Raw genomic sequence first — 22,799 nt, 5'->3', positions numbered from 1 at the left:
CTTAAGTGTTAATTAATCATATCATGCATGTTAACCCTAAAAAGAAATGTACTCAAGCTCCCCAGACTGTTAAGTATATGCATTTTAATCATCTAAGTTAGCTAAGTACCTCTAAGATTACTTCACTGGTTACCTGCTAAGACAGTCTTTGTGAAGCTAGTGAGGAACTCTGCTATGCTGTTACTTTCTGTTAATAAAAGTTAAAAGCATTTTATGTCTCAAGTTCTTTCCTGCCTTGTGGATGAGCTATGCTCACCTGACAGCTCCTTGACACCAACCCGCACACACAAAGCACATTTTAAAATGTACACTTAAGCAGGGGAAATACTAAAACTAATAACAGTCTGCATTTACAACCTCCTATTTAACAGGAGTTGTATTACAGGTTGGCTTGATCATATCATACTGTACCTGTAATAGGGGTTTTGTCTTTTTCAGGAAGATTCTTTCCATCTAAAAGTTGTTCTTCCGAGACTGATTTTCTAAACAATATCTCTGGGCACATTTTGAACTCAAGCATTTGCGGTTTTTCCACTTCTGGCTGCTGAGAGGATGCGCTGCTGTTCTTTTGATCTTTACACAATGCTGAAACACTACTGGATTTCACATGCCATACTGGTTTGGAATGTGAATCTAGGTTTGTCAAACAAATGGTTTTTTGTGCAATCCTTTTGAATGCAACTTGGTTCAAATATTTTTTCTTTTGTTCTCTTTGAAGAGAAATTGACAGTCCACCAGTTCTTCTACTGAAACATGTTTTTTTATCAGAAAGAGATCTCTCAAGTCGCTTGTCTCTATTACGAGTATCTAGGACAGCCTCTTTATTGGAAGCATGGCTGTGTATTGGTGATGCATCTAAATGACAACTTCTGTAATTGCCTGCATTCTTCTTCTCTTTCGAATACGCGAATTTTTCCAAATTTAGCTTCAGACTTTTCCTTTGAATACTTTCTTCATTGTGTTCCATATGCTCAGTCCTACTTGGTTCATTGTTTATCCTCATGTGCCCCACATTTTTTTTGTATCCGTAGTTTTTCTCAAAATCGAATTTCTTCCTTACATTTAAATGTTCTGGTGAAAGCATGATAGATTTATGTTTAGGGCTCTTAATTTTAATACTGTTGATATTTGGGGACTTTATGGCATCATTATGCTGGTTTACCAAAGCCTTATGCTTTTTTTCTATTGCCATTTTTCTCTTCAAACCCTTACTCAAAGTTGGTCCCCTAATGATGCGTGTTTCACTGGAGTCCCGTTTAATTTTATATCTTTCATGGTATGTGTTGCGCTTTATTTCTATTCTCCTTCGATGATCTTTCTTTGATCTTACAACAAGTTTTTCTTTTGATGTTCTCTGTTTAACAGAGGTTTCATTCTTGGAGAGAGTTCTAGCAGCATCCACTTTTAAATCTTTTGTGCCTGAATGACACTGTGTTTTATCTAAAGAGACATTATCTCTTTCACGTGTGTGGTTCTGTATTTTAATTTCAATTGTTTTGGTCTTCAAAGCAGATGATGTATGGAGTGGTAATTCTTCCATTTCCTGCTTGACAGGTATATCAAGTTCTTGAGAGCCTAGTTTTTCTAGAGATGATAGCGGAACAATTTCAGGATCTATTTTAGATTCATTTTCTTGAAGACCAGTTTTTGCATCAGCTTCTGGTTTGACTTTAGATGTAGTTTTAGACTGTGGACAAATGTCCACCTTCTGCTTTGAGGCAACTTTTTCAGGCAGTATGCATTTACACGGCTTCTCTCCCATTGTTGAAGCTAGCCAACCCTGGAGGCAGCAATATTTATGCTTACTTGGTTTTGCAGGTGTTGTTTCTGCTGAGATATTTCTGCTGTCATAAGGTACAGCTTGATGAGTTTGACTATGCCTTTTATTCTCTTCCATCAAGTCATCTTTAAAATCTGTTGAAAACTGGTCATCTTCACAGTTTTTTTGTATGTTACAGGAAGACTGACTCCGTTCAGGAAACATTCCTTTCATCTGTTCAGAAGTTAATATTGTTATTTGTATTTGTGAGGGAGTTTCCACAGAACTTTGAGGCTTTTCTTCATCTTCTTTCTCACTTATTTTAGTCACAAAATTGTTATTCTCTGGGGGTTTTAAAGAATTTGGAAAACTGATTCCATAAGGAAATTCTTCCAAGAGTTCAGTCAGCTGATCGTTTAGTACCATTTTAGGAGCTTCAGTGTTGATTCCAGAATCTGGTTGATTTTCTTCACATAGTGCATTTTTTGTGGCATCCTCTTTTGCAGTAGCGTTTGTTCCATCTGCAATACTACTACTGAGTATGTTTCCCTTATTTACAGGAAAAACCTCATTATCACTGCCAAAGTCTGCACTATGAATATGATCCCAGAGTGTATCCTGCTCAAGTTTCTCTCCTGAAAGAGGAGTACTTTGGGGCATGGAAGTGCTTTTTCCTTCCTCAGAATCAATGACATTCCCCTCATTTGAAGCTTTCCCACTCTGAGGAATCTCTAAACTCGACAATTCATCTAACAGCTTTTCTGTAGTGGCATCTGATAAGTGGTCTTGGGATGCCAAAAGGGTATCTTTTTCTGAGGCACTCGTGATAATTTCAGATTCACTTTTCAAAAGGGCAGAATGCTGCTCACTATGATGCAAATAAGGCATATATTCTTCTGAAGTGTCATTTTTCTTACTAGATTTCAAAAGGCTACTATTAAAAATACAAGCTATTTGTGAATTGTAAAACTCATCACCTTGTACAAGAGTACACACACTGGATATCTCGAACACAGTGTCATTCTGCACAACTTCAACAGCATCTCCTGGTTCTTGCAAATCTGAACTACTTTTGTAAGATTTCACATCTTTCTGAGGAACTTGATGAATTAAGCAATCCTTGCTCATTTCAGCTTTCACTATCAAGTTTTCTTCACTGGATTTGGTGGTTTTTTCATGCATATCTATATCTTCTTTCTTAACAGTAATACCTGTGTTTGATGACGAACAAACAGTTCCTCCTGCCCCTTCAATAGCAGCTGGTACTAAGGAACTAAGCTCTTGTAAACTATGTACACTGTTTTCTTCAATAATTGGATACATTACTTCCAACAGAGATGAATGAGTTTTTTTCTGCACTTCATGTTGAATACTCTCTTTTGACATTATTAATGGAGTAACAATGGCAACTTGGAGTTCAGAACCCTTCAGTAAATTGGAATTTACGACATCAAGTTTTTTTCCAAGAGAGGAAGGTGCAGAAGACATTGTTGTTTCATTTGATCCAACTGTAACTTTAGTTTGGTTTTTCTGAGTTAATGCACGGGGGAGATTTTCCAAAGTCTGCTGTGTTTCCCCTCCATCCACTCCAACTTCTGATAACGACAAAGACACAGTTGAATCTTTATTTTTACATAAGTGTTTCAAAGTTTCTGGCAAACGTTTGGTCCATAAAGCAAGACCCTTTTCTATTACCTCCCAATTAACTTCTGTCATTACAGAAGGACTTCCAGTAACTGAGGACTTCTGCATTATGCCTGCTTCTTGAACAGTTGTTTTTGGAAGAGAAGCTGAATTAAATGTATCACAAATATTTTCATTGCTCCCAGCTACAGTTTTTCTTTCATTTTTTTGCAGACAAGTGTTACTCTGCTCAATGCACTCTCTTTCTTCTTTTTTTGATAAGGATGATCCATTTGAGGCAGGTGGGTTCTGATTTGAACTCTGAACATTGTCAGTAAAATACTGGCCAGTGATTTCCATTGTATTCTTACTGCAACTCATCAACTGATCGGTGGCAGATCTTGTAGTTAGTTCATAACCAGGACCATTTTTTGTGCATGTCAAAGGCACTTGGGTAGAATCCATTGTAATGTTTGACCTCAGTCTAGAGGCACCATCAATATTATTCACATGAGTTTCTGATGTATCACTGCTGGAAAGCATAGGAGCACTAGATGAATTATCTTTGATGGCCAAATGATGGGATCCTCCTTTTTCAACATAATTGTTAAATAACATATTTTCATCAGTAGTACCTTTAAGCATATTCCTTAGAATTGGCTCTAAGTGATTATTGGTTTTCAGTGATAAAGGACCATATTTGACTTCACCAGAACTATAGGACATAGGAGGAAATGATTGAGTGGTATCATGTGGAAGAAGCTGAATTGCTTGATTGGAATCCTTTGGCACTGGCAAAGACAGATTGGTATTGTAAGAAGGAAGTGAGGAGGCAGCATTTTGATTGTGAACAGCATTTTGATTGTGAACAGAAGTGTCAGCACCCTGACCATTCTGTACTGAAGATAGGTACATTTTACATCTCATTTTATAGTCCTTATCTATTTTTGACAATGCCTCCTTCAATTCATACAGTTTCTTTCCATCCAGAGTTAGTCTCTCTTTTGTTATTTTATTCTTCAAGTTCTCAGGAAAATGTCTTGAGCCATTAGCTAGATTATTTTCTTGTTCCAAAGTCCTACCCGTTTGTGGTGTTAAAGCTACATCAGAAGGAACTGTTCCAACACGGTTACAAAGGCTTGCTCCAACTTCAACTGATGACTTGGCTAGTTCATTAGGAAGCTGATTTGCAGTCCTATATCCACTTGCACTATATGGAGTGTTACCTACTTCACTGGTTTCTCGGGTGAAAGGTACAGATTGCTGTTTTTCACTAAACTGAGCTGAATACAGATTACTACTTTGATCCAACATAGGACTGTGATAGTTCTGTACATTTTCATGGGATATATTTGCAACTGCCTGTGGAAGTACAAATTGTCCATGGTTTTTTTGTGCAGGAGGAACTGGGTATGGTGGTGGATTTCTATCTGGAGGGAAGGCCTGTGCTGCATTCTTAGAATTGTGATGAGCTGGTACTCCATACTGTATAGGACTTACATTATTAGGGGCATAGTATTGCGAATGCAAAGCTGCTGTCAGGCTTGAACTTGGGCCATTTATTTTGTTTTGAGTATTTTGCTGTAAAGGGAAAACAAGGCATGAAAGGTTCTGCTGAGAATTTGAGTACTGACTTGATACCTGGCTAAAAGGCACTGTAGCATCTATCTGGGAGGTAGCAGGTCCATTAACATGGTAGTAGCGAATCGGCGTTTGCAGTCCTTTTGGACATCTATTACTTTTGCTCTTTTGCCAATATACTGAAGTTGTCATAGAATTAGAACAATTCTGTAATGGTCGATTATTGTCGCTATCCAAGGCAATAGGCAGATTAACAGTTTTCTGAGGTATATTTTGCATAGGATTTTCAGTACTACCTTGTACGACTACAGGGGAGGAAATATGCACATTCTTTGTCAAACTCGAATTCTGCGTCATGCCAGCAGCCATCTGAACATTCTCAGAGGAAACATGTCCAAGTGAATTGTGATGTAGCGTAAGTACAAGGTGGGCTGGCTGAACGTCATTATGTACAAATGTTTTAGGCAGAATAGGACGTAAGGTATTTTGAAAAGGATTTTGAAAAGGCAAGTTATTTGCAAGGGTATTCATTCTATTAGAGAGTATTTTTATGGTTTGATTATTTCCAGAGTAAGTACAAGAATTTTGAACAGATGCATTTCCTTGAAAACCTGCTGCAGTAAATGGTTGTGACTGATGTCGTTCCTGAATTTGAACATTGTTTGTCTGAAAGTTGGAGGTCAGGGGAGATCTTGTGCTCCAATCCATTGTGCTGATAGTTCTTTCCAGGAATCTGACAAGTGAGGGGGAAAATAAAGATTTTAAACAAATATACTTTCATGTATGCAGCAATATTTAAAAAGTGCGAACTGCATAATAATTCCCTATAGGTTGGGCTTACAACACACCAATAAAAAAAGTTCACTGTAAGTTCAGGGAGGAAATACATAAGGTAGTTTTGTGAATTCTCACACATATGGCAATCGAATGCACATGTATGTGGGAGCAAGTAACAAATTTACTTCCAAATAAACCAGCACAGGAACAGGCTGCCAATAATAATAATTCAATACAAGGAATTACAGCCAAGTTAGGGCCAACAAGACAACAGCACAACACAATCAGGCCTTTGATGTGTGCAAGTGGCTGTTCTGTAATTAACAGCTGGATTGGAGGCAATTCCAGTTGGGAATGCCGCAGGGCCAGGGGTTAAAGTCCACCCATACACCATGGTCTCAGTCAAGATCAGGTTAACTAGGCAAGGGGTAACTTGTGTGAATATTCGACTAGGGCTGGGCAATAGCTGGTTTTCGAAATATCAGCAGCTAAATACTGCAACATGTTGATATATCACAATGTATGGGATTTATCTCGGCTGCTTCTTTCCACCTCAGGGAAGGAAGAAGCAGTCAAGATACACTGACCAGCCCTACAATGTGAGCGAGACCTGGTGTATCTCAGATTCACACACAAGCCAGAGGAGTATGCAGGCTTTGTTGAACCACTCTGCTCAGCTGAGTTAGTGGGTTGGAGGTAGAGCTTCATTAAACTGCTCTGCTGAGGCACAGGCAACCACACACTCCTCGGTGAAGAGGAATTTTAAGAAGCCCCCCCCCCCCACGGCTTGTGTGAGGCAGTGGCAGGGTGAGGGTTGTTAAACTACTCTACTGAGTTGCGGGCAGCCAAGGAAGGAACAAGCTGCATCGGCCCCAGGCCTTGATGATGCAGCTTATTCCTTCCTCTGCAGTTTGAGGGCCAGAGAGCAATAGCAGCTTCACCTAATGGCATGCCGCAAGTGAAACCATTGCTGCTCCCAAGTCCCTCCACCAGGTCCTGGTAGATGTATTGATACATCGCCCAAGCTTACCACCAACCCCCCAGCTCAACTTTCTTGTCACTGAAGGCAGGCAGGTGGGACAGACATGGTCTGCCAAGAGAACTGCTTCCCAGCCCCTCTCAACCGCACCCTCCCTACTTTACACAATTTCAAGTATACACACAGGATCTGGAAACATAACCCCAGTGTAAGTGGGGAGGACGATGACGGCTGCATTAAAAACAGGTTGTGCATGTTTCTGCTTCGTAACTTATGGAAGCTGTGATTAGCCATGACAGGGCACTGTAACGCAGCACATTAAAATACAGTGATACCTCAGGTTACAGACACTTCAGGTTACAGACTCCACTAACCCAGAAATAATGCTTCAGGTTAAGAACTTTGCTTCAGGATAAGAACAGAAATCGTGCTCTGGCAGTGCAGCGGCAGTGGGATGTCCCATTAGCTTTAGTGGTGCTTCAGGTTAAGAACAGATCTCCGGAACGAATTTCATTGCTACTGGTAATGCTTGAAGCTTTAGCTGCACTACTATGGGTGGGATATTTCTGGCCATACCCGGTGGATTCCCTTCCGCCCATACTTGTGGGGGCACCTGGATCATCCTAGGAATTTGTGGTTCCGTCATTCCTATCTCTTCCCTTTCCCTTTCTTCCTTGACCAGTGCTGCCATGAATCTCCACCCATTTTCTCTTGGTACCATCACAGACATAATTCCTGTAACTTGCTCTGAATTCATTTCGCATCCCGCTGGGGTGAAGGTGATCTGGGCCTGTAATTTGGACAGCAAATCCCTTCCCATTAAAGGTACTGGGCACTCAGGCATATGCAGGAATTTATGTACTACCGATTTCCCTCCTACCACACAGTCCATGGGTTGTAGAAAGGGCCTAACTTGACTATCCCCGGTGATCTTGATGGTCTGTTTGCTGGGCTTTCCTAAGGGCAAGGGGAGTACATATAATTCTGCTCCAGTATCAATCATAAAATCCACAAGGCGGTTCCCCATCCTTACTGTGACCATGGGCTCTTGGGAACTTTGATACAAATCTGGTCTGTACTATTGGGAATCAAAATTCGCTAACCCGATCATATTACCAGGGGGTTCCCTCTGCTGCCATGCCTGTGGTCCATATCTTCTTTCTCCTCTTCCTCTTCCGGCACCTGCTGTGCCATTCAGCTTCCACCCACTCCCTTGTCCTGTTGAGGCACTCCCCTTTCCAGTGTCCTTCTTGCCTACATATTGCGCACTGGTTTCTTCCTAGACCAGTTCCGGGCCCTCTTCCTCTTCCTTCCATTCCACGTCCTCTTCCCAGTCCTCTAAAGGCTTCCTTGCTCCTTCCTCCCCTTGTCGCTTCTCTTCCACAGCAACTGCCAACATATTCAGCTTCTTTTCTCTATATTTTTCCTGTTTCTTCTCCTTCTCTTCATCTCTATTATTATACACTCTTTGTGCCATCGTCATCAGCCAATCCATAGTCATTCCTTCAAATCCTTCCGTTTTCTGAAACTTTTTACGTATGTCTGGGGCTGCCTGCGCCACGAAGGTGGTTTTTACTAGCCGCTCGTTATTGCAGTTTTCTGGGTTGAATGGAGTCCAAATTCTGAAAGCTTCCTTCAAGTGTTCTAGATACATTGCAGGGCTATCCTCAGGCTTCTGTATTACTTCAGAAATTTTGGCCTATTTGTTGGTTTTCTAGCTGCTCTTGTCAGGCCCTGCACTAGGGTCTGTCTGTATGTCTGCAACAAATTTCTGTGGTCGGCCTGGTCATAGCCCCAATTGGGGTCCATTAAAGGATATGCAATGGGGATCTGGCCTGCATCTACTCCATTCGCTGCCAACTGGCGATGTGCTTCACTGTGGACCCTTTGTATCTCTTCGCTAGTCAAGAGATGTTGTAGAATCTGCTGACAATCTTCCCAAGTGAGGGTGTGGGTCCGCATTAATGAGGTAATGAAGGTGATAACTTTGCCAGGATCTTTCTCAAACGGAGGGGTAGTATTTAACCAATTTATCAGGTCGGTTGTGGAGAGGGGGACATACTGGAAGGTACTTGTCCGGGGCGGCGTCTGTTGTCTGGCCACTGGAGGTGGTGGCGGGGCATCCCACACCTGTCTCAGTGGCATAATATTGGTTCGACCTACCCTTCCCAATTCTTCCTTTAAGGCTTCGTGCTGTTCATGTTTTAAAGCCTTCTCATAGGCACTCAGATAAACCCTCAGATAGTCTTCCGTACCAGTATCTTTCATTGTTGCCATCTTTAATAACCCCTCTGCCACGTCCACAGTCCCTTTCCACTTATCCATTGTCTCTCGGGCCCTCCCGTAGTCTATTCTTGTTTTCCCAGGGGTACTTGCATCTCCTGAAAGGGATATAGGCCCTTTTCAGGGGTTGTTGGAGTATCCCTCTCGTCTGGCTGCTGTCTTATTCCAACGCCTGGCCCTGTTTCCTGCCCTTGTTCCTGCGCCAATACAGGCGGGGGGGGGCACTGGTTTTTTTTTTACTGCCTGTTAGAGGCCCCCCTTTTCTTACATCTTTCTTTCATCATCATTACTTTACATGCTGCCTCATGGCAGGCTCTCGTCCACCTCGGGTTGTCGTCCACACATCCTTTCCAAGTATTTGTGTAAGGAATTTGGTCCAGATGATTCTCTATCACTGTGGACCATAAGGGATTGACTTTCCCTGGGTCAAAAGATCCCTTAGACGGCCATCCTGTGCCTTGTGTGGGCCAATCTACTTCGCACAGGCTCCACATCTTTTCCTTCTGTGGCTTGATGCCATAGTCATTTCCTTTATTTGCTGCTCCCCAATTGTCTAAAATACACGAGAGGGGACTGTAGGGTGGAAGATCCTTCCATTTTCACACACGCGCACCCGGGGTTCGTGGCCTGGATGGTCGCCCACTGTGCCGAGGAGCACAGACCTGCCTTTGTGTGGATCCAAATGTCCACTGGATCCCGGACAAGCCCCCAGAAAATGTGGGACCTGAACCTTCCTTGGGACGTGGAGCAATGGATCCAGACACAAAGAGGCAAGACGCCGTGCAGGGTACAACAGGATTTATTTGAATTGCATATGCAAAGCAAAGGTGCAGCGCAATGATTAACCCACCTGATTTCCCTGAAAACACATGATTTCTGGGAAACCGTAACTCACCAGCTGTTATCGCATGAACTCCAGGAATTCGAAACTTATCTGCTATTGATTAACTGTCGGAATATGCACCCTGGCTGTTATAGATTAGCTGCACAGATAAGCTGTTAGAGATTAGCTGCACAGAAACTCATTATCAGTTACAGGTCGAAGAGCACAAATACTTATTATTGATTAACTATTGGACTATGCACTAGCTTGTTAGAAAAATATAAATGCATGAGAACCCTCTATTTGGGGTATAAGCAAAAATACATTAAACATAAAACAATTACATACGAAATTGTGGCCCTCCCTGTATTTTGCATAGTAACGTGATAGTTGCCTATTACATTCATGGTTCTTTTGCCCCTTCAACCAGAGGTACCACTGTATACATATCCCTTAGTTTCTATGATCTGTAAAAAATTAACAGCAACTGAATTAAATAACAAATCAATACTTACAACTGGTTATTTCTGAATTTATCCAAGTTTATTTAATCTTCAGTAGTATCAGTATTCACATAAGGTTTCTGAAAAACAAACAAAAATAATGCATGGTTCCCATACATCTATACTTTTTCAATACATATGGAATTGCTACACAGAAAGATAATACAGACTACTGGTATATTCAAAAAGAAGTGACAAATTTTGGTTAAGATTGATCTGCCACTTAAAAGCGTAATTTCCCTCAATACACAAATATCATTGACAAAAAGATGCACAAAAATATATTAAGGGGCAGTGGGGGAGAAAACAAAGGTTTAAAATTAGCTTAGGTCAGCGCCCCAAAATAAGGAAATGTAAAGTGAGCTACTTCTGCTCTAGCAGCAAACATTAACTCTAGAACAATATGAGACAATAAAAAAATTAAAATCTCTACAAAACTGAAAGGATACCTATTTAATTGTGCTAATAAACTGAGGGGAAAGGATTGCAAAGTATTTTTAAAAATGACTTTTGTTCCAGAATCGTATTTCTTCTGTTCAACTGTAAAATGACTTATGAGATTGGTCACTGATTATAATATATATACACTAGTTATAATATATATACACTAGTGGCCAAAATTGTGGAAACCTTTTGGAAAAAATATTTCAGAGGTTTGATGGTTCATAACAGCACTTTTTTGGAATAATACTATAAAATTAAATATCAATAGAAATATAATTTAATGATGAATGTAATGCAATAACACTTATGAAGGATTATTTATTACAACAGCAGTCATAAAGAAGAAGTGTGAAACACAGAAAAAATGATATATACAAAAATTCTCAACGTGTCAGTTAATACTTAGTTGGGTGACCTTTAGCTTTAATTAGGACCTTACACCACCTTCCCATTGAATGAACCAATTTTTTAGTTCTGCAACTGTGAAACCAAGATTGAATTATTGTCTCTATTAATTGGGTTTTATTGGTTCATAGCTTCTGACATACCGTATATACTTGCGCATAAGCCGACTTTTTCAGCCCATTTTTTGGGCTGAAAAAGTCGCCCTCGGCTTATGCGCAAGTGAGGCGGGCGGTGGGGAAGGAAAAGCAGAGAGAAAGAGCTTCTCTCCGCTTTCCTCTCCCTCCCCCCCACCCCACCGGGAAATGTGCAGGACGGTTAGGGTCTGGGCTATGTATATTTGGGCATTTACATTCCTATTAATGACGCAAATTCTGCCCACACATTTTGCTGTCATACAACCCCAGATCATAACACTAAAAAGGTGTTTCACGGTAGGTGTAATACAAGTACGATGTGAAATCTTCTCCGATTCTTCTCCTCACGTATTTCATGCCATCACTACCAAGCAAAGAGATTGTGGTCTCATCACGCAAAATAACAGTCCCATTGTTCCGCTGTCCAATTAACATAGCTTTTTAGCAGTTTAATCTTTTCAAACAGATATCAATGGGTTTTTCCTTGGAATTTAGACCATATTCCTGCAGTCTGCGCCAAATAATCATTGCACTCAGCTTCACACTACACTGCGCCATGTCATCTTGAATATATCCAGATGATTTTCTTCTGTCACGTAGGCAGTCTCTTAATTCTTCTATCGCCACTTGCTGTTGTGCACATTTTCTTCCCTTTATCAGTCTGACTTTGTTGTGACGGAGTCTCCTTATACCTCTTCAAAAATTTAGAAATGCCACCTTTGGTTAAGTTTCCATCAATTTTTCTTCTAATTTCTTCATAACTGTAGCCTTGTTCACTTAACAGTACTATTTTACATTGTTTTCTGGGTGAGCAGTCAACTCTTTGCACCATTTCTTTAATTTTATAATAATAATATTTTTTTTATTTATACCCTGCCCATCTGGCTGGGTTTCTCCAGCCACTCTGGGTGGCCTCCAACAGAATATTAAAAACACAGTAAAAGACCAAACATAAAAAACTTCCCTAAACAGGGCTGCCTTCAGGTGTCTTCTAAAAGTCAGATAGTTGTTTATTTCTTTGACATCTGGTTGGACAGCATGTATTACGTTTTTCCAGCTCACTAAACGAAAGAACAAAAAAAAACCCAACCAACCAGATAGCAATCACATAACATGCTGACAAACGTCCTGCTCTCAGCTCCAGTACATACCGGTAACATCAATAGCTGAATCCTACTGTGACCTGATTGGATCATTGGCAAAACAAGATGACACCTGATTGGCTCTCTACACACTCATGTTCATTGGCTACTTATAAGTTTAGGAAAGCTACTGCATATCAACCTTTTTTTTAAAGGAATTTATTGGTATTTTAACAAATTACAAAGAAATACATACAAAATACAAAACAGAAAACAATACAATACATAAAAACACAACTAAAACAACAACAACAAAAAACAAACCTCACTTTCAAACATCTATTTAACTATTCTAATCTTATTTATAATCTTACTTGGGGGGGACTTCCTCACGCCCTCTCTTCTGCGTTCATTTCGAATATACTGTAGTAACTTTATAACCACTTTAACTCTTCTTTTACAGCTAATCTTAATCCTTATCTATCATCTTGTATCTATAACCTTATTCTTAACAGAAATACTAAAAATCACAATTCTATCTTCTTATATCTTATTTTAAACTAACATTTTATTGCTATCGCCTATAATGTCCTCTGATTTAGATTTCAAATATCTAACTTTTCATGTTGTTTCAAAGTATTCTTTGAATTTCTTCCAATCTTCTTGCACCTTCTCCTCCCTCTGGTCTCGGAGTTTCGCAGTCAGTTCTGAGAGTTCCATATAGTCAATCAACTTCATCTGCCAATTTTCCACTGTTTTTAGCAATTAAAATCCTAGCAGCTGTTGTGGCATACATAAAAAATATTCTATCTTTGTTGGGAATCTCATGATTGGTCATGCCCAGCAGAAAGGCCTCTGGTTTCTTAGTAAATGTGTATTTCAACACTTTTTAAAGTTCATTATAAATTTTCTCCCAGAAGTCCTTTACCTTTGGGCACGTCCACCACATGTGATAGAAGGTACCTTCCACTTGTTTGCACTTCCAACATTCATTACTCGTACCATGATACATCTTAGCTAATTTTACTGGTGTTAAATGCCATCTATAAATCATTTTCATGATATTTTCTCTTAATACATTACATGCAGTGAACTTAATACCTTCCCTCCACAACCTCTCCCAATCCTCCAACATTATGTTATGTCCCACATCTCTTGCCCAATCAATCATTACCGATTTAACCATTTCATCTTTTGTATGCCACTCTAGCAACAAATTACACATTCTGGATAGATTCTTAGTATTTGGTTGGATTAATTCTGTTTCCAACTTGGATTTCTCTGATTGAAAACCTGTTTTCTATTTAGCTTAAAAACTTCATTTATCTGATAATACTGCAACCAGTCAGATACTTCCTCTTTCAATTGTTCATAACTTTTCAATTTAAAATTCTGACTTTCTTGTTCCAGTATATCAGCATACTTCGGCCACTTTGCAGGCATATTAGGTCTCTTATAAGCCTTAGCCTCCACTGGTGACAGCCATCTAGGGGTCTTTCTCTCCAACAAGTCTTTGTTCCGAATCCAAACCTGATACAAGGTGTCGCGGGCCCTTCGCCCTGTACAGCCCACCCCCGGACGTTTTACGGTCTATGAGTGCTGCACCAACGACAAACGGTCCCCAGCTTCAGCCCTCCAGACTACTAGCTGGATCCTGCTTACTTCATTCACCACAGACGAGGATATTGTGAACAAAGAAGTTGTTTATTGAGTACAAAAGCTTGTGGTTGCTGATAAATAAAAGGATGTTCAATAAGCTTATAACAGTTGTCCTATACCGGCCTATTACCTCTAAATGATACCGGCCTATTACCTCTAACAGTTAACTAAATATCAATAACAACACGTTTCACAATCTCTTTATCCTCTCTGCTAACTTCCACCTCAGACTCTTAAACTCCCAGCTCTCACTCCTGACTCACACTGCTCAACTAACTCCACGTCTAACTCTCCACACTTCTAACTCTAACTCCAACTGCCTTACTGACCACTGGGAGGGGTGTTTTATACCCAGGCTAAGCCCGCCCCTGAGGGTTCTAACTGTCAGAAAATTTAACCCCTACCTGGCATTGGGCTAGTTCTCCACACAAGGCACTCCTAATAATATGATTTTTGAAAGCTTTGTGGGCCTTAACTTTGTCATACCAAAGCTAAGCATGCCAGCCAAATACATTATCATGTCTTTCCAAGTCCAACACATCTGTGTTTTCTAGCTTAAACCATTCTTTCAACCAGCAAAAGGCTGCAGCTTCAAAGTAAATTCTTAAGTCTGGCAGTGAGAATCCACCTCTTTCTTTAGAGTCTGTCAATATTTTGTGTTTTATTCTAGGTTTCTTCCCCTGCCAGATAAATTTAGATAAATCTTTTTGCCATCTTCTGAAACAGTCCAACTTATCTATAATCGGAAGTACTTGGAACAGAAACAGCATCTTTGGCAATACATTCATCTTTATGGCTGCTATTCTGCCCATCAAAGACAACTTCAATCTAGTCCATATCTCCAAGTCTCTTTTTATTTCATTTCATAATTTTTCATAATTATCCTTGAACAGGTTTAGATTCTTCGGTGTCAAATTCACCCCTAGATATTTTACCTTATTGACAAAGCTTAATCCTGTTTGGTTTGTAGCTTCTGTACCTGCAAAGGTGGCATTTTTTTTAGTTTTGGCTTTGTTCAACTTAAATCCTGCTACTTGTCCAAATGAGTCAATTATCTCTAATGCTTTAGGCACACTGATTTCAGGATCTTGTAGGGATAAAACCAAATCATCGGCAAAGGCTCTCAATTTGTATTCTTTCTCTCCCATCCTTATTCCTTTTATCTGCTTATCCATTCTGATCATATTCAAAAGGACCTCCAGGACCGTTATAAAAAGTAGAGGGGAGATAGGGCACCCTTGTCTCGTTCCTTTTTCAATTCTAATTTCTTCGCATATCACATTATTTATTATAATCTTTGCTTTTTGTTCTTTATAAATGGCATTGATGCCATTCATAAATCTTTGGCCGACCTCCATCTTTTCCAAATTCTTCTTCATAAAACTCCAAGATATGTTGTCAAAGGCCTTTTCCGCATCAATAAACAGCAACGCTGCTTCTGTATTTATCTTCTTTTCTAGCCTTTCCAATATATCCACAATATTCCTTGTGTTGCTATTCATGTGTCTTCCAGGTAAAAAACCTGCTTGGTCTTTGTGGATATATTCCTTCAATGCTCTTTTTAATCTCGAGGCCATGACATTTGCAAAAAAATTATAATCCACATTCAGAAGTGATATTGCTCAGTAATTCTTCATTAATGTTTTATCTGCATCTGGTTTCAAAATCAATGTGATATACACTTCTTTCCATTGAGTCTGGTGCCCTACCTCCCTCCAGCAGCCCATTACATACTTCATTCAACGGCTGGATTAACCAATCTTTCAGGGACTTATAATACTTTGCTGTCAATCCATCTGGTCCTGGGGCCTTTCCAATCTGCATTCTATTAATTGCATCCTCCATCTCTTGGTTTGTAATAGGGTGGTTGAGTATTGTTGCTTTCTCTTCTGGGATTTTATGCAGTCCATTCTTCTCCAAGAATTGCTCAATGATTCTCTCCTCTACTTTCTCTTCTTTGTACAATTGTTTGTAAAATTTCTGAAAACATTTTCTAATCTCCTCTGGATTCTCCACATTCTTATCTTTAACCTTTAAGTTGGTGATGGTATTCAATTTCTGTCTCTTCTTTAACTGCCAAGCCAGCATTTTTCCACATTTGTTAGCCGATTCAAAGGTTTTCTGTTTCCTAATCTTCCCTTCAATTTCTTGGTTCAATAATTTCGCATATTGGGACTGCAAGATCTTTATTTCTTTCTGAATTTGTTGATTTTTCGGGTGACCTCTTAATTTTCTCTCTTTCCCTTTTATTTGTTCCAGCAATCTTTCTTTTTCCAAATTTTGTTCCTTCTTCTTCTTTGCTTTTTCCCTTATAAGAAACCCTCTCATCACCGCCTTACTTGCGTCCCAAACAATTCTTTTCTCTACTTGTGTATTTAAATTTATCTGGAAATACTCTCATCTTTTTTGCGGCTTCTTCTTTTATCTTAGAGTCTCTCAACAACGCATCATCCATTCTCCATCTGAAAGAATCCTTGGAGAAAATTTTTAAATCCAATTGTACAGCATTATGATCTGAACATGTATTGGGGCAGATTTCTGCCTTCTGAATTTTAGGTGCCAATGCTCTAGAAATCCAGATATAATCTAACCGTGACCATGACATCTGTGGTTCTGAAAAATAAGTTGCCTCTGTTTCTGTTGGGTTCTTCAATCTCCATGAATCTATCAAGTCCAAATTGTCCACCATATCAAAAAAGGTTTTGGGCAGTTTCCCTTCATTTGTAATTTTAGTCCAGGATGTCTGAAAAAAGGGGAATTTACATCTTTGCCTGCCAAGAGGGGATTTTTGCTTTGCTGATAATGCTGCATCTAAGGAAATGGCTAATCAGAAATGCCTAATATAGTGTACAGGTATGTAACCTGAAATGCTGGGAAAGAAGTAATCTTTATATGGATAACAGGAAGGGCTATGTCCACGCTTATTGGTTTAATTCTGCTACAATATATGAATACGTAATGCCTAATGTGACGTGGAAAAGGGTATATAAGTCCAGGTCTCCTTTGTCCAGGGCCCAGCCCCTGGGAGAAAACTCCACTGGATCTTATAGCTGCCAGCAATAATTTTTTACTTTCTTTTTCTCCACAACTGCGTCTGTGATCCTTGAGTTATTGAACTAAGGTTCCCGGGTACCTAGGTTACGTGCTATATCTTCCTGTCAACACTTTATTATTTTGATACGCTTGAATTAATATGCAAGTCATAAAGGTGACACATTTTTAGCAGATATTGTTAATACGTTTAATTTGATGTTCACATAAAAAATATAGATACCATAGTTCAGTTTTCAAAACACTCTACTTTTTATTGTTTAACTCCTTAACACATTGCCTATGTGCTGAGCCCGGGGGCGCCCTGCTCAGAGGACACCGGGTGGGAAGACCAGAAACTCACTCGGGGCCGAGCAGGGTGTGGTCAGCAGCCCCGGTCAACAGCGGTAGGTCCAGTGAGGCAACCAAGTCCAGGGACGGGGTGGCAGCAGGGTTAGGTAATAGTCCATGGGTTTAGCCGGGTAGTCAGAGGTCAGCATCACACTGGGGATCGTCCATGAAGCAGGGTCAAAGTCCAGTCCAAGGTCCAGGAGTCCAACTCAGGAGAGGCTGGTGGGTTACCGGGCCCAGAGGCAGCCTCAGCTTCATCTGACGGGGCTGAGAGTGGGGCATCTGCAGGCAATGGGTCCTACATCCCATCAGGAGCCAAAGCAGACTCAGCTGATGCCTGCACCTGAAGATCCAGCACAGGTGAGGGCCCCGGCTCAGCTGATTCTGGAGGCGGGGAATCCTGTGCAGGCTGGGATCCCTCAGGTTCAGCATCCGAGTCTGAATCCCAGGCCATCACAGTCTATCCTTAAAATATACTTTGAAGCACCAAAGCACATACATTTCAGTAATCTTTGAATATCAGCCAGGGACAAAAAATAGCACCCAGACTTTTGAGGCGCTCTCAAATTGAGAATATTTAGGCACAAAATGCATCTGGTGCCCTGCTAATTCCAAATCCTGGCTGGGGAAGTTTCTCAAAGCTTTGTTTGGCGATATCTGCTTGATGATATTGGAGTCAGCCTGCTGTAGCAACTTGCAGCGATTTGCTGCTGCTGAAGGACTGTGACTGCTAACCGTTTTTCAGAGAGCTTGGAGATACGCAAGTTAGCCTGCTGCAGTCTTGCCATTGTGGGAGGCAGGGAAGAGCTGACTGAGGTGGAGTTGGCAAGGGCTGCACACACAGAAGGGAGCACTGGCTTCCCTGTTTTTCCAATATTATGCTTTTTGTATACCACACACGTTTGCGATAAATTGCAATGTCAACGGTATATCAAACGATATATCGATTTATAGCACAGTCCTAGTATTGCTTTGCAGTGAAAACTAATCAGGATTTTAGGTTTAGTTTATTTAGTTGCATTTTAAAAGAGCTGTAAAATGGTACGGTGCTGCAAACAAAAAGTAAGAAAATACTTTTTGTTTTGGAAGTGCAACTATATATTTCTTCAGAATGGGACTCACTGTTTCTCTCCACACACAAAAAGGCTACAGCATCCAACAAAGAACCAATATTGGGTTCTAAGGGTGATGGACATTCCCCAAATTTATTTTCTGTATATCTAATGGCACACAAACTGTTTTGCAGATTTTATTCTCCAAACAGATAACATACCAAAGAGTCAAACAGCAGGCCCAGGAGTTTGTGTTCCCCTAGGGAGGCTAAGCCAGCAAAATACTCATAGCAACTTGGGGGGGGGGGGGTCCTGGCAACCAGCCAACCAAGTGACGTGTTCATGTTCAACACGGCTCAATTAACAACAGCTGCTCTGTTGAACAATCAATTCATGATATCCCTTTTCTTAGATAAAATTTCTAGATGCTAGAATTTCATCTTAAGTAGGCCACAAATATAATATATTTACTATAACATGCCCATATCTCAATACTAAAACCTGTTCTACACAGAAATGGTAACAGCATAAAGAAGTTACAAAATAATAACATGCATAATAAGTAATACCAAATAAAACAGAGATTAAAGTAGCTCTAATCCTCATGATCCACATTGTTCATCTAGAAGAAGAGGAAGAGGAGTTTGGATTTGATGTCCCGCTCTATCACTATCCTAAGGAGTCTCAAAGCGGCTAACAATCTCCTTTCCCTTCCTCCCCCACAACAAACACTCTGTGAGGTGAGTGGGGCTGAGATACTTCAGAGAAGTGTGAATAGCCCAAGGTCACCCAGCAGCTGCATGTGGAGGAGCGGGTAAGCGAACCCAGTTCACCAGATTACGAGTCCACCACTCTTAACCACTACACCACACTGGCTCTCAGCAGCAGCAAGTTAGAGAGCAGGGTACATACATCACACAGGAATAAAACATTAAATAACTTAAGCAACTTTATTAAAATCAAAATCCTGGAGTTTAAGGCTCCACCTTAAAAGCTTTGGAGCTTCTTCACTCTATCTAGCCAACACCAGATTTAACTTGCGGCATTAAGCCAATAATATCCCAGAGGAAACCGACTCTAGTGTTTTCACAGGACTTTACAAATAAATAAAAAATAAATAAATCCTACCAGTTCACAAACTTCATCAGAATGATTTACTTTTCTACTGAAAGACTCATTAACTGACTAGGTTATTTACAGAAAGTTAACTCTTCAGGGTCAGAACACAGCTCTTTTTGCTGCCAAACCAAATATTGTCTAAAGGCGAGATCACTGCCTATCAGGCAAGATATAAAAGCATCATCTTCATGTAACAAAACAGGTAAGGACCCTTGAAAATCTTTATATTCAGAATCCACCAGAACCAGATTAGTTTTTAAAAACCTTGCAACTGAAAATCTCCAACTGGTCACAAGCGGGTGTTCCTGAGTCGCAAAAAGGTGACTAGCACCTGTTTAGTTTTGAACAGTGCTGTGGTCTTCACCACTGCCACCATGTGGTTTTTTTTCCTGGCTGCCTCAATTAGATCAGTCCTTTATCCTCCATAACTTTTATATTTCCTACAAACTTGCTTACAAACCCAGGCAACAGATTATACTGGGAAAGGTGGGAAGTCAATTAGGAATGTGATGGAAGTCAAGGCATAGAACAAAATTAAACCAGAATTAAAATCATTGTAATAATATTTGGGGAAAGGTGGGGAGAACAAATTTTAAAGTAGTTTTACTAGGCTCTTAACCAATCAGAAGGATAGTTAAACACACAAAAATCAAATACATTTAAAAACAAGAGTAAGAATATATTTAAAAACAAGACAAAAACTTAAGTGGACACCTGTAGCAAAGCCTGTCACAACAAAAAAATATTGTTTCTGGAAAATGTTGATAGTGTGGACTCCTGTCATATCTCAACAGAAACGCTATTCAGGTTCAGCCACAATAAAAGCACCATGGGCCTCTGAGAACTTTGGAACTTGAAGAAATACTCCTGCAGATCACAGGGATTTGCTGGGTATATAAGAGATAAGACTGTCAAGTAATAACAATAGTTTTATTTTCCCCCGTTTTCCGTAACTGGTCCATTGTACTTTCTATAATACTCAATAACTCAATATAGTTTACTGTAGTTCATAATTTTGATTGTTTTAAATTGTTTTTATACTCTGAAATTTAGATTACTTTTTCTACCGGTAAAGATTACAATGATCTAGGCCAGGCATCCCCAACCTATGGCCCTCCAGATGTTTTGGCCTACAACTCTCATGATCCCTAGCTAACAGGACCAGTGGGCAGGGATGATGGGAATTTTAGTCCAAAACATCTGGAGGGCTGAAGCTTGGGGATGCCTGATCTAGGCATACTGGAGCAACTTAACCTAAAAAGCCACAATAGATTAAATGTAATATCAATTATTATCAGTCAGATAATTCTAATGTAACAGTGTTATTTTCCACACTGAATTCAGTTCCATCTCTGCATCATATTTTACTCTTCTGTGCACCACTTTTAACTGCATAATTCTGTGACTTACATGGTCAACCTAGATGCTACAAACAAACCTTCAAGGATCATTCCAACACTGCTAGGACACTTTAGGACAGTGTCTGTATAGGAACAAGGTAACAAACATTTAATTTTCTTCAGTCAGTAAGAAATATTGACTTGCTGAAGCAACTTTTGAAAAATAACTTTAGTGCTTCTAGCTGTTGAGACACTTCATAAATTAAAACAGGGAAGATGGAATATGTTCTCAAAAAATAGCTCTTTGGCATGAAGGTACAATTATAACAAGCAGCTGAGTATACCAATCCTATACACACCAGGGAGCCAGTCCCTTTTAAATCTGTGCAACCTAAGCTTCAAACAAACATGACTAGGACTGAGCTGAAGATACACAAGTAGAAAATATATATTTATTTCAAGGTCAATTCAGAGTTTTTCACTTTTATCCACTGAATTTCCCAGTACTGTACTGTTTTAAGAATATGTACTCTTAAAACAGAATACTGTACATATATACATAGGAACAATTACTCAATGGGAATTTGTTCTGGTGCAGGGAAAGTCAGCTAAAGATAACTAATCTTTGAAAAACAACAAGATTCAATCCTGACCTGATTTTTTTAAAATATATATTTAACTTTTAACCAAAAAAGTGTAAGTAACGGACTTTGCTTTTGATTCAGATAATATTTTACCATTGGGAAAGAAAACGTTGTGAAGATGATCACCCAGTCACATCTGTGAGGGAGGAATAAAATCAAGTCTCTAGAGTAACAGCACTACCAACTCAACACAAGCTAGGAAATTTCAGAGTTTCTTTTATGTGGGGGCTCTCAGAAGAAGGGATATCAGACTCCTAGCAGCACAGTAACACTAGTAGTTACAGAACCCTAAAAAGGAGAAAAGGGGGTCGGAGAGAAACTAGCTGTGCTTATCTCCCCCCATCACTATAACGAAATTACATAGAATGATCTCTCATATACACATGTAAAGAAACTGTAAAAGAGCAGCCCTGCTAGCAGGGCGGCAGGGGGACTAATCAGATATTTTTGGCGCCATTGGGACGCCCAGCCTCTGCGTTTGTACGCAAATGTGCATGAGGGTGCGAAACTGGGTCTTTGACCCGGGTGAAATACTGTAATGCCTAATTTCGCCCCTGCTACTGGATTGCTACTTAGACCAACATTCCCTTTTCCCACCTCCGAGATCAACAACTTACCTCTGACCAGGCGGGAAACAAGTCCTCTCTCCACACTTTATGGACTCTTTAAATGGAAAAAGTAGATGGTTGGGGGGTCGGGTCGGGACGACGGACTATAAAAATGCATTTAATGACAAGATAAGCATGACACTTACGGCGGGCCCATTTATCCTCGAGCCGTTTCAACATCGTTTCCTTCCACGGGGCGCCAAAGGTCCTCGGGATTTTCACTCCTCGCAAAGCAGCAGCGACGGCGCCAGCCACCTCCTCGCCCAGGTTTGCGATGCCGGGAATCGAGCCTGCCTCTCTGTCTCTCTCCCTGCTGTGCGAGGTCGTAGCGGGGAAGCAGGAAGAAAGAAAGGGAGAAAGCCATCAGGATTCGGTGTCACCTGACATCACAGGGGTGGGGAGAGAAACGCGGAGGGGAAACCGAAACCTGGAAGAGCGCCCTGCTTCGCCCGACCAGCGCGCGCGCAGTTCTCGTCTGAGGCCGCTGCGCTGGGAGGCTTGGGAAATAATCCACAGCGGCGGGAGGGAAGAGGAGGATACCTCACCGCCGCCGCCAACCCCCTCTGCAATTAGCTGTGTTAATTGGGGCGGCGTTTTTATTCC

At 40.4% G+C, this 22,799-nt stretch overlaps 1 protein-coding gene across 2 annotated transcripts in view; it reads right to left on the bottom strand.

Annotated features, from left to right (window-relative positions):
- The window catches only part of RESF1 (retroelement silencing factor 1), a 29,261-nt gene extending 6,752 nt beyond the window's left edge, over nucleotides 1-22,509 (bottom strand). Inside the window, exons 1-3 of one of the 2 annotated variants that reach the window (XM_033161543.1) lie at nucleotides 22,343-22,509; nucleotides 10,341-10,408; nucleotides 412-5,696 (exon numbers count right to left, since the gene is read on the bottom strand). In XM_033161543.1, the coding sequence (XP_033017434.1) occupies nucleotides 412-5,671 (5,260 nt within the window). In that variant the 5' untranslated portion in view covers nucleotides 5,672-5,696; nucleotides 10,341-10,408; nucleotides 22,343-22,509. Of the gene's footprint in view, nucleotides 1-411; nucleotides 5,697-10,340; nucleotides 10,409-22,205; nucleotides 22,258-22,342 lie in introns of those variants that run through there. The other variant, XM_033161545.1, reaches the window with a different exon arrangement.
- Nucleotides 22,510-22,799: the final 290 nt, after the last annotated feature.

This window comes from Lacerta agilis, chromosome 10 (genome assembly GCF_009819535.1).
Source record: "Lacerta agilis isolate rLacAgi1 chromosome 10, rLacAgi1.pri, whole genome shotgun sequence".
Taxonomy (NCBI): Eukaryota; Metazoa; Chordata; class Lepidosauria; order Squamata; family Lacertidae; genus Lacerta; species Lacerta agilis.
Note: the sequence above shows the minus strand (reverse complement) of the source record. Positions and strands in the feature narration are given on the sequence as shown.